The sequence below is a fragment of the Symphalangus syndactylus genome, chromosome 8, assembly GCF_028878055.3.
Source record: "Symphalangus syndactylus isolate Jambi chromosome 8, NHGRI_mSymSyn1-v2.1_pri, whole genome shotgun sequence".
Taxonomy (NCBI): domain Eukaryota; kingdom Metazoa; phylum Chordata; class Mammalia; order Primates; family Hylobatidae; genus Symphalangus; species Symphalangus syndactylus.
The window spans coordinates 134,994,661-135,009,879 of record NC_072430.2 but is presented as its reverse complement, the minus strand read 5'-3'; the positions used below and the strand labels follow the sequence as shown (position 1 = coordinate 135,009,879).

Sequence of the window (15,219 nt, the reverse complement as noted above, 5' to 3'; positions counted from 1 at the left end):
GAGCATCGCCTGAGCCTAGGATTTTGAGACCATCCTAGACCACGTAGCAAGACCTTTTGTCTGAAAAAAATTAGCAAAATCAGCCTGATGTGGTTGTGTGCACCTGTGGTCCCAGCTACTCAGAAGGCTGAAGTGGGAGAACTGCTTGAGTCCAGGAAGTCAAGGTTGTAGTGAGCAGAGATAGCTCACTAGCCTGCCATCTAACCTGGGCAACAGAGTGAGACCCTATCTCCAAAAACATGCATAAATAAAAAATAAAAGAGAAAACTCCAACAGCTTTAAAGATGAGGCTAGAAAACGAGAACGTTGGCTTAATTGGGTCAGGGAGGATGAACAGTTCCCAAATAAACATAACAGAGGACACAGGGGCAGCTTGTGTGGACTTCAGCATCTCCTTGAGGGTGGGTAGGCTGCTGTGCTGGGTGGGGTGGTGGGCAGTGCTGCCCCAGGCAGGTGACAGTGAGCCTCAGTGCAGGTCACCCAAGCATAAAGAGTGCCAGAAACTAACACGTGACTTGTGGGCACTGGGGCTAGGAAGGGAATCCCTGCAGTCCATGGAGAGGAACAGAGCTGCTGAGAGAATGTGGGCAGTAAATGTAACACTATTCCCTTCATCCCCACAGCCTGGACCATCCTGCTTACAAACATAACAGTGACTCAAAATTTGTGCGCAAATATGTGATTGCCTTTTATTCACTTTCTGACTTGAATGACTTGTTAGAAAAATTATTTTATTTTTAATCTAAATAATGTTAGTATTAACACAAATCAATAAGCCAAAACATATATAGCTGCCTAAACATTTTTCCTTGCTTATAAATCTGTAGTATTTCTTTATTGCCTAGTAAATAAACTTCAAATTCCTTAGCTTTCGATTCCAGACCGTTCACCATCTTCCTCCAATTGATCTCTCTTAAGTCAGCTCCTATACTGCTTCTCACTCTCGGATTTAGCCAAATCCACTTTGTCCTGTTTTGCAGACATGCTTTCACTCTTTCCAGTCCCCATGGCATCCACCCTCTTCAGGGCATGTTCCTGTTTTTCTTGTGATGTCTGTATCTCTTATTTGGAGAACTGGGTTGAGATCAAACTGTGAGGAGAATTAAAGTTTTCCAGGCAAGTAAAACAAAATAGAGGTCACCTTCTTTACTGTGTACCATTATAATAGTATAAATTATGCCTTCTCAGGAAAAAAGTCAAGAATCAAAACTTTAGTTTGGTATAGCACCAATACCGAACTTTAGTTTGGTATAGTCCCTGTCCGAGCAATCAGTTTTGTGATTATTTGATTAATGTTTCTTTTACCCCTTGTGGGTAAAGGGTTAACAAAACTATTTATCCTTCACTAAAGGCAAACTTGACCCAGGGTTAATTTTCTTGCTCATTATTCTAGAAACCTAATAAAGGTAGCGTTTTCCTGGTTTTACTGGGCAAACTCTGGGCTTAGAAATGACCCATGACTGGTTGCCTGAAACTATACATGAACTATAAATACCTGTAGGGAAGAAATAATTGTGGTCTTCCTTCAGTTGATCTCTTATAACTCAGATTGTCCCTGTGGCACCCTGAAAGCTATGACTATGGGGTTGTTACAAGAGATATTGACTCCCACAGATATGTGGTGCTATGCCAAAGTGGATCCTGCACCCACAGCTAAGCTGTCACTCAAGGCAGGTAGTAGTCAATTTAGTGGACTGCTGTGTAGGTCACTGTAAGGACTCCCACTAAAGAGAAGAAACAACTGATGCTGCCATGTTGGTGTTCTGTGTTTCTTATCTTCTAAGTAAAACTGATGCCAGTGTGGCTCTGGTTGTCCTGTGAGTCTAAGTGGCCAGTGAAGCAGACCTCCAGGTGTTTGTTTTGCCATAGCCATATACCATGGGCTTCAAGAAGACTCATGACATGTCTATTTTGTTAACTACTCTATGCCCACTGCCCAACACAATGTATCACACATGGTAGGAGCTCAAACATATGCTTATTTAAAAAAATTGGCCCTGGAAATCAAAAGGTAGATAATAAACCTAATTACCATTGTTGAAGCTTTTATAAATGTGAATTAAATCGGGGTATTCGTGCATGTTGATCTCGCTGAACAGTGCTTCCAGAACTGGCAGGTTAAATGTCTTCTCCAGTTCACTGAGAACATTGTACACCACTCTTTGTACAGGGACCAGGTTTCTACAAGAATCTTGAGAATCCTTTAAAAATATTGAATGGAGAAAATACAAATACAGACTTTCAAGTTACACAAGAGCCATAAAAACAAATTTTATGGTTACTGAATTTCAATTTCTCTTCAGAGGTATCTTCTCATGTAAAGTTTTATAATTTTTACATATTTATATAGCTAGTAATGAAAGAAGTAAATCGCATCTCCTTAAAAACACCCACTGATGAGCCTGATTGCCTCACCCTCATTTACATTAGATGTAAAAAGGAGCAACTTTGAAGGATAAAAGTGGGCTCAAAGTTCTTTAAGAGCCTGATTGATATGTTTTTGGGATAGATGTAGCAGGCAATCAGTGAGTGGCTGTTTTGTTGGCTGGGCAACCCTTGCTCTTCCACCAAGACTGATTTGGCCTGAAGGGCTCAAAGAAACCAGGTGACCATTCTCCCCTTGCTGTGAACTTGGCCACAGAGGAAGCATATTCATAGCCAGAGATGACTCGCTGCTCTGTATCTCCAACAGGGCCTATGGGTGGAATTTACTCATATTCCAAGACTGCAGAAACGCACAAAAAAAGGAAAGACAAGAAAACAAATGTGTTGGAGAAAGAATAACAAGCATCTATTTCCAAATTTGTCCTCTCTAGACACCAATTCTCTGTGGGTTTTAATGTTCTCGGATCTAGGTATTTTAAATTGATGTTAATTGAAATAAAATGCTCTGTCAATTATGATTTCAGTAAATCAATTCATTAAAATTATTTTTAAATTTTAGTTTATGTTATAGTGTATGAATTCTACCAAACATTGTACATTTATGGAGAACACCTGTTTCTGTTCCAGTTTCTCCAGTAGCATTCACCCCAACTCCAGAGGGTGCCATGGAACCCCATTTCCTCAGCTGGAAGTAGAACCATCTCTGGTGACCTCTGCTTCTCCTCTCCTTTTCTACTTTACAGGAGCACTTACAGAAATACTTGTAAAATATGAAAGCATATCTGCCAGGTTGTGAAATAAACTTTACTTACTTCAAACATTTTATTTGTGATGAGTTCACGATCGCGGAGGCCTTCGAGGAACGGAAATGTCTTTTTTATTGCATTTGAAATCTCCAGCTTATGTCTTTTGAAGTGCTTGAACACAGTGTCATAGACAAGTCCCTCATCTACAACCTGGTCTTCCGTGAAAAGCCTAAGGAAAAAGGACACCAAGTGAAAACGGTCGTCAAGATTCTGAGATGTTTGTGGAGGTGGTAAGATTTTATGTATAAAGGATAAGCTATGAAGAACCAACATATATAAAATAGGTGGTCCTCAGTAGAGCCCAGAATAAATGGAATTGAAGCAACAAACAAAAATGTAATAGAAGATATCACAGAGCCTATGCAAGACTAATATAGAGGGCACTGGAAAAGCCCAGTCTAAACCGAACAAAGTCGTTGTGAAGATATCTTCACCTAACCACATCTGGAATATTTTTCAAAATAAAAATATTAAATTCCTACAGAATCTATATGGAGTAAGCAGGTCATCCATAGAGAAATGAAAGTCAATGGAATATAAATAAAAATCTAACCTTGAAAATGCATCTCAATCAACAACTGAGAGAATTTGACAAAATAAAAATAAGATGTCCTTCTCCAATCTATAGCTGCTAGGAAGGAAATACCATCATATATCATAAAATTAATTCATAAATAATACAATGTGGTTTAATAATGATAATAATACCACATTATGGAGAATTTCATGAGAATATCAGTGATATCTCCTGGAACATCTGGTTCTGCTTTGTGTTAATATAAATCTGTCCGTACTATTGCTATATACAGTTAATCATTTTAGGCATCTGAATTTCAGAAATCGCTGCTGTTTTGTTTTAAAGCAATTTTAAAGCTGAGTCTCTAATTCTAGTTCTTAGTTGATCATGTTATTGCTCTGATAATGTTTTAATCAACATCTCAGTATTCCTAAATGTTATGAAAACTTGGGAGCCCTTTTTATCCAACCGGAAGAGAATTATTGGCACTTCCCAGTACACAACATAAAGCAGGAAACAATGTCGCATTATTGTTTTGAATTCCTGTAAAGAAAAAGTTTCTGGTTAAAGTTCATTAAAATGATAATAAAGGAATTAGATTTACAGTGACAAAGAGAATGGTGGAGGACAATGAGCACATAAGAGGTTTCAAATAAAATCTCGAAGACAAAAAGTGGTCAGAAAAGTGCTAGTTGCAATAGTAGGTAGGGGATGCTCCCAGAGGTTAGGAAAGCAATTGTGGTGTCCTACAGAATTTGGAAGAAACAGTGGAGCTTTGAAGGGAGACACACAGCTAAAAACTGATTTGTTATTTGAAAAATGAACAGAGCAATGCATATACTGCCTGTGAACCTGCATGCTGAACACATGCAGCCAGGTATCCTCTCAGGGGGCAACTATTGCTGTCATTTATTCTGTCACATGTTAATACTGCCTGCTCTTGGATTTCATATAAGTGAGCAAAACATATACATGCTTTTGTGTCTGCCTTCTTTTGCTTATCATCGATGTTGCTGTGTTGAACAGTTTCTTAATTTTTGTTGTTGAGTGGTATTCCATTGTGTGAATCTATCACAATCTGCTTACTCATTTTTCTGTTGATGGACATTGGAGTGGATTCAGTTTGAGACTAGTATGAATAAAACTGCTGTTCTTGTGCAAGTCTTTTTGTGGCAAAATGCGTTCATTTCTCTTGGGGAAATATGTGGGAGTGGAATTACTGGGTCATTGTGTAAGAGTACATTTAACCATTTTAAAAGCTGCCAAACTGTTTTTGCAAAGACTACCAGTGATGACCTTTCTAGTTTTAGCCATTCCAGTGTGTACGATGTGATATCTAATTTTAGTTTTAATTTGTATTTCTTTAATCAGGAAATTATGTCAAGCACGTTTTCATGTGTTTACTGGCAATTTATTTATTTTTTGGTGAAGTGTCTGTTCAAATGTTTGACCCATTTATATTACTGAATTTTATTTTGTTTATTGATGGATAGGAGTTTCTTTACAGATTATGGATAGAAGTGTTTTGTCTGATTTATGTATTGTAAATATTTTTACCCAGTGTGTAGCTTCCCTTTTATTTTCTTAATTATGTCTTTTGATAGGAAAAAATCTCTAATTTTGATGAAGTCCAATTTATTAGTTTTTCTTTTATAATTAATGACTTTAGTGTACTATCTAAGAAGAATTTGCCACTCCAAGGTCATGAAAATATTCAAAAAGCAATTTACAATATAAGCATGGGTTTATATCTGTACTTTCTATGCCATACCATTGATCTGTTTGTCTATCCTTATGCTGATATGATTTTGTGTTAAATACCATGGCTTAAAGAAAGTCTTGAAGTCAATTAGAAAAGATTGTCTTGGACTTTCTAAATTCTTTGATTTTCCACATATCTTTTCAAATCAATTTGTCAATTTCTATAAGAAAAGCCTTTTGGATTTTTCTTGGGTTTGATTTGAAACTATAGATAAATTTCAGGGAGCTGACAACAATATTGAGCTTGCAATCTGTTAGCATCATTTGTTTCTCCATTTATTTAGGTTAATTGCTTCAAAGAGAATAAAATACCTAGGAATCCAACTTACAAGGGATGTGAAGGACCTCTTCAAGGAGAACTACAAACCACTGCTCAATGAAATAAAAGAGGATACAAACAAATGGAAGAACATTCCATGCTCATGGGTTGGAAGAATCCATATCGTGAAAATGGCCATACCGCCCAAGGTAATTTATAGATTCAATGTCATCCCCATCAAGCTACCAAGGACTTTCTTCACAGAATTGGAAAAAACTACTTTAAAGTTCATAAGGAACCAAAAAAGAGCCCACACTGCCAAGTCAATCCTAAGCCAAAAGAACAAAGCTGGAGGCATCACGCTACCTGAGTTCAAACTATACTACAAGGCTACAGTAACCAAAACAGCATGGTACTGGTACCAAAACAGAGACATAGATCAATGGAACAGAACAGAGCCCTCAGAAATAATGCCGCATATCTACAACTATCTGATCTTTGACAAACCTGACAAAAGCAAGCAATGGGGAAAGGATTCCCTATTTAATAAATGGTGCTGGGAAAACTGGCTAGCCATATGTAGAAAGCTGAAACGATCCCTGCCTTATACCTTATACAAAAATTAATTCAAGATGGATTAAAGACTTACATGTTACACCTAAAACCATAAAAACCCTAGAAGAAAACCTAGGCATTACCATTCAGGACATAGGCATGGGCAAGGACTTCATGTCTAAAACACCAAAAGCAATGGCAACAAAAGCCAAAATTGATGAATGGGATCTAATTAAACTAAAGAGCTTCTGCACAGCAAAAGAAACTACCATCAGAGTGAACAGGCAACCTACAAAATGGGAGAAAATTTTCGCAACCTACTCATCTGACAAAGGGCTAATATCCAGAATCTACAATGAACTCAAACAAATTTACAAGAAAAAAACAAAAAATCCCATCAAAAAGTGGGCGAAGGACATGAACAGACACTTCTCAAAAGAAGACATTTATGCAGCCAAAAAACACATGAAAAAATGCTCATCATCACTGGCCATCAGAGAAATGCAAATCAAAACCACAATGAGATACCATCTCACACCAGTTAGAATGGCCATCATTAAAAAGTCAGGAAACAACAAGTGCTGGAGAGGATGTGGAGAAATAGGAACACTTTTACACTGTTGGTAGGACTGTAAACCAGTTCAACCATTGTGGAGGTCAGTGTGGCGATTCCTCAGGGATCTAGAACTAGAAATACCATTTGACCCAGCCATCCCATTACTGGGTATATACCCAAAGGACTATAAATCATGCTGCTGTAAAGACACATGCACACATATGTTTATTGTGGCACTATTCACAATAGCAAAGACTTGGAACCAACCCAAATGTCCAATGATAGACTGGATTAAGAAAATGTGGCGCATATACACCATGGAATACTATGCAGCCATAAAAAATGATGAGTTCATGTCCTTTGTAGGGACATGGATGAAACTGGAAATCATCATTCTCAGTAAACTATCGCAAGGACAAAAAACCAAACACCACATGTTCTCACTCATAGGTGGGAACTGAACAATGAGAACACATGGACACAGGAAGGGGAACATTACACTCCGGGGACTGTTGTGAGGTCGGGGGAGGGGGGAGGGATAGCATTAGGAGATACACCTAATGCTAAATGACGAGTTAATGGGTGCAGCACACCAACATGGCACATGGATAGATATGTAACAAACCTGCACATTGTGCACGTGTACCCTAAAACTTAAAGTATAATAATAATAATTTAAAAAAAGAATTTTTAAAAACGTAAATTCTTGTTAGATTTATCTATTCATTTAGTGTCTCTCAGTTGAATCCCAGCAAGACAGGTTACAGAACACTACCTAGAAGATCATAGCAACTAAAACAGTTCTGTATTGAAACAAGAATAAAAAATATAACCATGGATTAGAACATGGGTCACCTATACAAATTTATATGTAAGAGAGAATTTAGTACTCTCATTCCCTTTTATACACAGCAGATGCTTCCAAGATCCCCAGTGGATGCCTGAAACTGCAGATAGTACCAAACTCTGTATACACTATGTTTTTCCCCATCCATACATAAATTAGGCACAATAAGAGATTAAAAATAATATTTAATAATAAAGTAGAACAACTATAACAATATACTGTAATAAAAGTTATGTAAATGTGGTCCTTTTCTCTCTCTCAAAATATTGAACTGTAGATATTAGTAACCTTAGCATGTGATTTCTTTTTCTTTCACGAAATTTCACATTTTCACTTATAGGAAGCACTTGACAGCTTCTCTTTGGCATATCTGAATTGCCAGCATCAGTCCTCATGTGCTTTGGGGCCATTATTGACTAAAATCAGGGTTGTCTGAACACAAGCACTGTGATACCATGACAGCCGATCTGATTACCAGGATGGCTAGTCAGTGATTCATGGACTGGTGGTGTCCACATTGTGGATACGCTGGATAAAGGGATAGTTCACATCCTGGGCGGGATGGAGAGGGACAGCATGAGATTTCATCACACTACTCGGAACAGCAAGTAACTTAAAACTCATGAATTGTTTATTTCTGGAATTTTCCATTTAATGTTTTTGGACCATGGTTGACTATGAGTAACTGAAACCTCAGAAAGTGAAACCGTGGACAAAGAAGGATTACTATAGTTAATAACAGCATAAAGATATCAAATATCTATGAAGAAATCTAGCAGAAATACCAGACCTTCAGAGAAAAGAATACATTTTAATAGAAAATATTTCAAAATTAATCACGTACATGAGCCATATTCATGAGAAAGGAAGGCATAATATTGTACATATGTCGGCTCTCTTCAAATTGATCTATAAAGTCAGTGCAATTCCACACAAAATGCCAAGATTTTGACAGGCTAATTTGGGAACCCAAAGTTTAAGACATTTTGGAGGAAGAGGAAGAGATTTTGCCTTGTCAGATGTCAAGAGTTCCTGGGAAGCCTCCATCGCTACAGCAGTGTGGTACTGGCATAAGGAGAGGCTCTCACAGGCCAGGGGCAGAGAAGAGAGAACACAGAAACACACCCTGCCTCTATGGCCACCTGGTTCACAATAAGTGGGGAAAAGGATAAGATAATTAATGGTGTCCTTAGAAAACTTGGTAAGAATAAAAACAGAATCTTCAAACTGTAGCTCAGACGAAAAACAATTTGGTCTCAGATAAAATAGGAACCGTGAAAAAAAACATGACTCTCCCAGATTATAACTGAGCAAATGGGATATTTAGGGTGAGCTGCTTTGGTCGAGCCTGCCCAGAGGGGCTGTAAAGCCACACCAGGCACATGGAACACAAGATCAGATAGAATCAGTCTGGAAGAATGTCTCAGAGACGATAATGAGAATATCCCACAGTTCTTAACAGTGCACGAAAACCTAAATAAAGCAAAATCACGAAGACTGAATGAGAAATTAACAAAATGTGGAATACAGGGGAGCTTGCAGAGCTATAGAAACAAATTAAGATCCCTCCTCAAAAATAAACACAATCAATTTTTTTAAGTTGGAAATTACAAGAAACAAGAAATCTACTGAAAGCTAGATGTATTAGTCCGTTTTCACACTGCTAGAAAGGAATATCCCAGACTGGGTAATTTATAAAGGAAAGAGGTTTAATTGGCACACAGTTCCGCATGGCTGGTGGGGGGCTCAGGAAACTTAAAATCATGGCGGAAGGTGAAGGAGAAGCAAGTATCTTCTTCACAAGGTGGCAAGAGAGAGAGCACAGAGGAAGCTATCATTTACAAAACCATCACATCTTGGGAGAATTCACTCACTGTCGTGAGAACAGCATGGGAGAAACTGGCCCCATGATCCAGTCACCTCCCACCAGGTCCCTCTCTCAACACTTGGAAATTACAATTCTGATTACAATTCAAGATGAGATTTTGGTGGGGACACAGAGCCAAACCATATCACTAGATAACTGTCATGGAGGCAAAGTTTGAGACAACTATTATGAACTCAAAGTGAAAAACTGAAAAGATGAAAGCACCACGGGGAAGATAGAAGCTGTGAAGGCTGAAGTTGCTCCAATGTAAGAATAATTTTGCCTAAAAATTGAAAAAGAAAATGTCAGAGATTTTAGAGAAGGAACTTTTCCTGGAACAAAGGCAGAATCAAATCTGCCACCTTAACACAAGAACAACTTTAAAAACTGACAGTGCTCACGGAGTGCCTCAGCAACTCTCTGTATCACTATTTATAATGAAGGTGCATCTGTCTTATAAAATCTATGTCGTAAGATGTTTATACATGAAATTTTAAGCTGTTAATAAGACAGAAGTCACCATATACAAATGTAAGGGACAAGAAAAGTATATTTATACTTTGCAGAATATTTAGTGAACTCTCCCATATCATGAAAAAAAGACAAGCACCTCAACTGAATCACATTGGCAAAAAATAAACAAAAAAATTATAGAAGAGGAAATTTAAGTGGCCAAGAAACATGAAAAGCTGTTCAGCTTTCCACACTATCAGGAAAATACAAATTAAAACAAAATGCAATTCTTCATCACCTTTGCACTTTGGCTGTGTGCGGGAAGATGGTTCATCTCATTTGCTACTCGTGAAACACATCCGTTCAGCCTCCTAAAAAGACAATTTGGCAGGATCTACAAACAAGTAAATAACAGCACCCTTTGCTTCAACAATTCCACTTTTTAAGGTTTAGACACAAGATAAATACTTGTATACGTGCAAAAAAAGAGAAATATATAATCATTATTATAGCTTATTGATAAATGTGAACAATTGAAAACAATCTAAATGTCCTTCAATTGGAGAATGGTTAAAAAATTATGCTATGTAAATTCTATGGAATAGTATGTGTAAAAAGAATAAGTTAGATCTACATGTATTAAGGTGAAAAGATATCTAAGATTTCCACCATTAAAATGAGTAAAAATGCAAAATGCAGAATAGCATGCACAGTGTAATTCCATTTATTACAAAACGAGAACACAAATTATGTGTTTACAAAAACATACTTCGTACACATAAATGCATCGAAAAATATGAGAAAAGCTATGCCCAAAACTCTTCACAAGACTGTGAAAGGAAGCTACAAGGCGAAGTGAGTGGTGAAGAAGACTTCTTCCTTTATATACTTCTCCACTGTTTGAAATTTTATGAGTAAGAATGTAATGTATTTCTTTTGTACTAAAAAATTTAAAAGATTAAAATCGCTTGAACCCAGGAGACAGAGGTTGCAGTGAGCTGAGATTGTGCCACTGCATTCCAGCCTGGGTGACAGAGTGAGACCCTGTCTCAAAAAAATAAAATAAAATAAAAAGATTAAGTAATGTTATTTATAAACTCGTTACTAGAGAAAAGATAGGATTTCCATCTCTTTTCTGGTCAGCGGCATCCCCCATCTTGGGACAGGAAATTGAAGTAAAAATAAAAATATTTAGCTTTCTGCCATCCTGGACCTTTTCCTTCTTTTTCCTTCTTTGGATCAAGGTCAATTGTATCAGAATTCTCACCCTGAGTCAGTCAAGGAAATAGCCCCAAAGCTGACCGAGGCCCCTCGCCAAGACAGGTGAAACCACAGTTTCCAGTGTTCAAAAGTAAGCCAGCTGTTTACCCTGGAGTGTCTATTTCCTAAACTACCTTCTTTGACATGACATATGTGAAGGTAGAGAGGGCAGAGGGATGTGAAAGGGTTCGGGGACCATGAGGAAATAATAACTCTCAGTCACAAATGACTGAAACGACTGTTTAGAGTGCCCCGCCCAGCTGAGCAGTAGTTTCAAAACAAGAAAAGTCATCTGTGTTATGGCAAGCTGGACTCACACAAACAGCTGTCCTGCTGCGGTTGTAAAAATCTGATTTCCTTATTACATTCTCGTTTATTTCATTATATTACACTACCTACCTACGTTCTTGCAAAGCAGGACTAAACTGAAGCTTTAGACAGAAACTGAACTAAAGGCATGAAAGCTCCAATACTGCCAGAGATAAAGGTTAAAGGAAGAGAGATAAAGACTCACCTGGTGCTCAGGTCGCTGCCCCCACCTGCCATCGTCCCACCCTAGGCCCTGCCTGGGTCTCAGAGCCTGGCCTATGAGCTCCCCCGTCGGCCCAGCCCGCGTGCAGTGCGGCTGCGCAGACTCGGAGCAGGAAGTCGGCCGACAGACTGACTCACCCTCACAGGTTTCTGCCCAAATGGGGAAAAGAGAAGTGAAAGTATTTAACTTCCTGCTGGGATACAGACACCGTGTTTCTCCTCCTTTTTCACTCCAAGGGGTTCTCAGCTTTTCTGAAATGTGGCAGAGGGTTGGAGGAGAGGCCTGACAAGCAGCAAGACCTGCAGGACCAGGGAAGGAGGGCCCAGGGGACGAGCAGGGCCGGCTCCTGGGAGTCCACTTGTTTGTGCAATAGACAGCAAAAAAAAGAAAATGTCCTTGAACCAAAATTGTCCTTAGCTGCTCTGCCCTCTAAGAGGGGGCATAGTTTACATGGGAGTCGGGGGGAGACTCCATGTTTGCCCCTTCCTGTTGCTGAAATGGCTGGCGGTGGGAGTTGCAGGGTTGGAGGGAAAGCCAGAAACTTCAAATCTTCTCTCAGGCGCATGGGAGAGCATGGACTGGACTAAGGTAGGTCCTGACATTGGGACCCAGGGCTGGAGAGAACCAAAATGCGCCGCATTATAACCCGGGGAGAGTGTTGTTAGCCTTCCCGGAAATCAGCCAGAAGTAAGAGAGAACTCTCCACACCCCTGGGACCAGAGGCTGCAGCCAGCATGGTAAGAAAGGTGAACATTTTAGGTGCAAGGGTTTAAGGAATCTTGACTATGGGATCATCTTGGAACAGCCAGGGGTGAAGAGACATCTGAACTTCGGAGAAGTCTCTGGAATCTTGAGAGGACAAAAGCTTCTCATTGGAGGAGGATGGAGGTTGGAACCCAGATGATCTAGACGTGGAAGGGCAGGGTGGCTCCCGCTGCGGGTTCTATCTCTGCCCAGATTTTCCATTTAGATTCTAATTCTTCATTCCTCAAAGAACAACAAGTGACCGAGAAGACTCGCTTTACATCAATATAAAGTCATAGGTAAAGAAATAGAAGCAAAGGACGCATGAGAATGGGGCCACAGGACACAACCGGGGACCAGAACTCCAGGCAGAACCATGGAGCAGAGACAGGGAGGCAGCTAGGAGCCTGGGGGCGCTGGAATCCAGGGCCCAAGGTGAGCAGAGGGTGGAACCTGGTGAGGATTCAGGGGCCAGAAGGGATGGTGCTCCACAGCCATGTTTTCCAAATCATACTCTGCTGAATCCAACTTTTTCCAGCCCCCACCCCCAGCCATCTCAGCAAGGGGAAGGGGCAAACATGGAGTCTCCCCCCGACTCCCATGTAAACTATGCCCCCTCTTAGAGGGCAGAGCAGCTAAGGACAATTTTGGTTCAAGGACATTTTTTTTTTTTTTTTTGCTGTTTATTGCACAATAGTTGTAAGCTGTGAATGCTTGTCCAGGTACATTTGAAAATATGAGGGTGGGGGGTTTCTGCCCTGATTCTACTGGTGCCCTGTTTTCTCCAAAATGAGTGAATAAGCAGGTGCCAGGACACTGGTGAGGACAGCTTTTCCAGTGGGCGAGGTCACTGTTTCTATCAGGTGCTGCACACCTGTAGATCTCTCTCTCTCTTTCTCTTGCTCGCTCCCCCGTGACTCCCCAGTTTTATGGGGGCACAGTGGCTGGTAAGCTGAGCATCTGTTGGGCACAGTTGTCCTCTGATCCCAGTCTCCATGGAGCACAGCAGCCCTGACAAGGCCTGGTGCAGACCACACCAGTCTGCTCTGGCGTCCGCACTCACCCCTCTCACTGCACTTGGGCAGCGGGCAGGCTCAGGCCACTGAGTGGCACTGACTTAAATGTACCAGCTTTTCTCTGGGTGTGCTTAGGGGCTGGAATTCCAGATCAATGAGCTGGCTGGGAAATCCGCAAGTGTTGACCTTCACAGGTGGATATGCCCTTGCTAGGGCAGCTCCTGGCAGCAGGGATGATGTTCTTGTCAGACAGGGTTGGAGAAAGCTGAGCACACACCACACTCTGCAAAAGCAATGCCAGTTAATGGAGAATCTCTAGGCCTCTGTGGGAAAAGCAAAGTTTCTTTGATCCAGAATATGTCAGACACACCTGGGTTGGGAAAGGGACAGGACCAAATTAAGAAGTAGCATGAAGTTCTAAAAATCCTGCTGGATTGTTTAGAAGGAAATAATGGAACTCCTGGAGCATTTTCTATGGCTGCAAGGAGCACAGGCAACAGGGAATGTTTTTGCTGTCACAGAAGTAGTTCCAGTTACTGGAGCCTGGAAAACTCAGAAGCAGGAGAGGCAGTGATTGAGGAAGGACCACAGGCAGGGCACCCAGCCAGGTAATGGGCCTTCGTGAGCTTCACCAAGAGCAGCTTCACTTCAGACTTCAGTGGCGAGGGGTGGGGAGGGGCTGTGATTCTGGAACCTGGGACCCCCCTGTGGGAACCAGAGGTCTATGCCTGAGATGAGGTCATTGGCATCATGGACCAGAGAGTTTCAAGGCAGGAGGCAGCTGCAGCAACAGTGCCACTGGGGCATGAGAATAGAGAACCTAGCCACCCTCCAAGGGACGTAGAAGTGACGAGTGAAGGGCAGGCGCCTGGGATCTTTAGTGGGAGCACCCAGTCCTGCCGAACTGTCTCCTCCTAGGAGGTGGAACATCAATCAATCAAGGCTCAGTCCCCACCCATCTTCTAGGGGACACTTCTCTGACTGGAGTGGGAGTGAGCCTGCTCGTTGCTGGGTCTCCCTGGAGTCATCCTGCCTGCAGAGACCAAGACTCTGTTGGCTTCTCCAAGCTCAAGTGCACAAGGACAGGGGCCTGCATGGCATGAGGGAGAGTTCAACGCCATGGGGATAAGCCAGTTCTGGGGTTTAGTGTTAGGGCTCCCTTTACTGCCACATGTCTAAGCCACATTCCTAATCCAGTTCTTATCAGGAATAAAGCTGGTATTTTGATCCCCATCTGTTTCTTCGTTTTCCTATATCTTAAAGATTTCAAGCACATGAGTATACATCTCTCTTCTCAGGTTCTCTTGTATCTGTGCCGCAGATGGGTAGAGGCTGGGGTCATAGCTCCTTGCAATTGTATGATTGTGATGCAATTATCCCCTGGGCTCAGCGGGCATTTGGTGGCAATATTTCAGCTTTTAGGAAGTTGGGTGAGACCAGGCTGGTCTGACCCTCCCTGGCCCACTCACCAGGGTCCCCTGCTCAGCAGAGCCTCGGTGACTGGGCTCCCAAACCTACAACACTGTAAGATGCCAGTGGGATTGTTGGAGGTGGAAATGTAATTATTGCTGTTGGAAAGGAATGAATCCTTGGAAAATGGGCGAATGGGAAGAAGTTCCCTGGTGCGGAGGAAGAGGCTATGGGTGAAGGATTGTAGGGAG

The 15,219-nt window shown here is 41.0% G+C and overlaps 1 protein-coding gene across 12 annotated transcripts in view; it reads right to left on the bottom strand.

The window, feature by feature from the left end:
• Positions 1–12,163, bottom strand: part of LOC129488547 (nuclear body protein SP140-like protein) — a 61,096-nt gene extending 48,933 nt beyond the window's left edge. For 2 of the 12 annotated variants that reach the window (XM_055290918.2, XM_063645243.1), the window contains exons 1-3: positions 11,781–12,153; positions 3,198–3,360; positions 2,033–2,201 (exon numbers count right to left, since the gene is read on the bottom strand). In XM_055290918.2, the coding sequence (XP_055146893.1) occupies positions 2,033–2,201; positions 3,198–3,360; positions 11,781–11,812 (364 nt within the window). In that variant the 5' untranslated portion in view covers positions 11,813–12,153. Of the gene's footprint in view, positions 1–2,032; positions 2,202–3,197; positions 3,361–5,814; positions 5,817–10,304; positions 10,378–11,780 lie in introns of all 12 variants that reach the window. The other 10 variants (XM_055290920.2, XM_063645244.1, XM_055290919.2 and 7 more) reach the window with 10 other exon arrangements.
• Between the last annotated feature and the right edge of the window lie 3,056 nt (positions 12,164–15,219).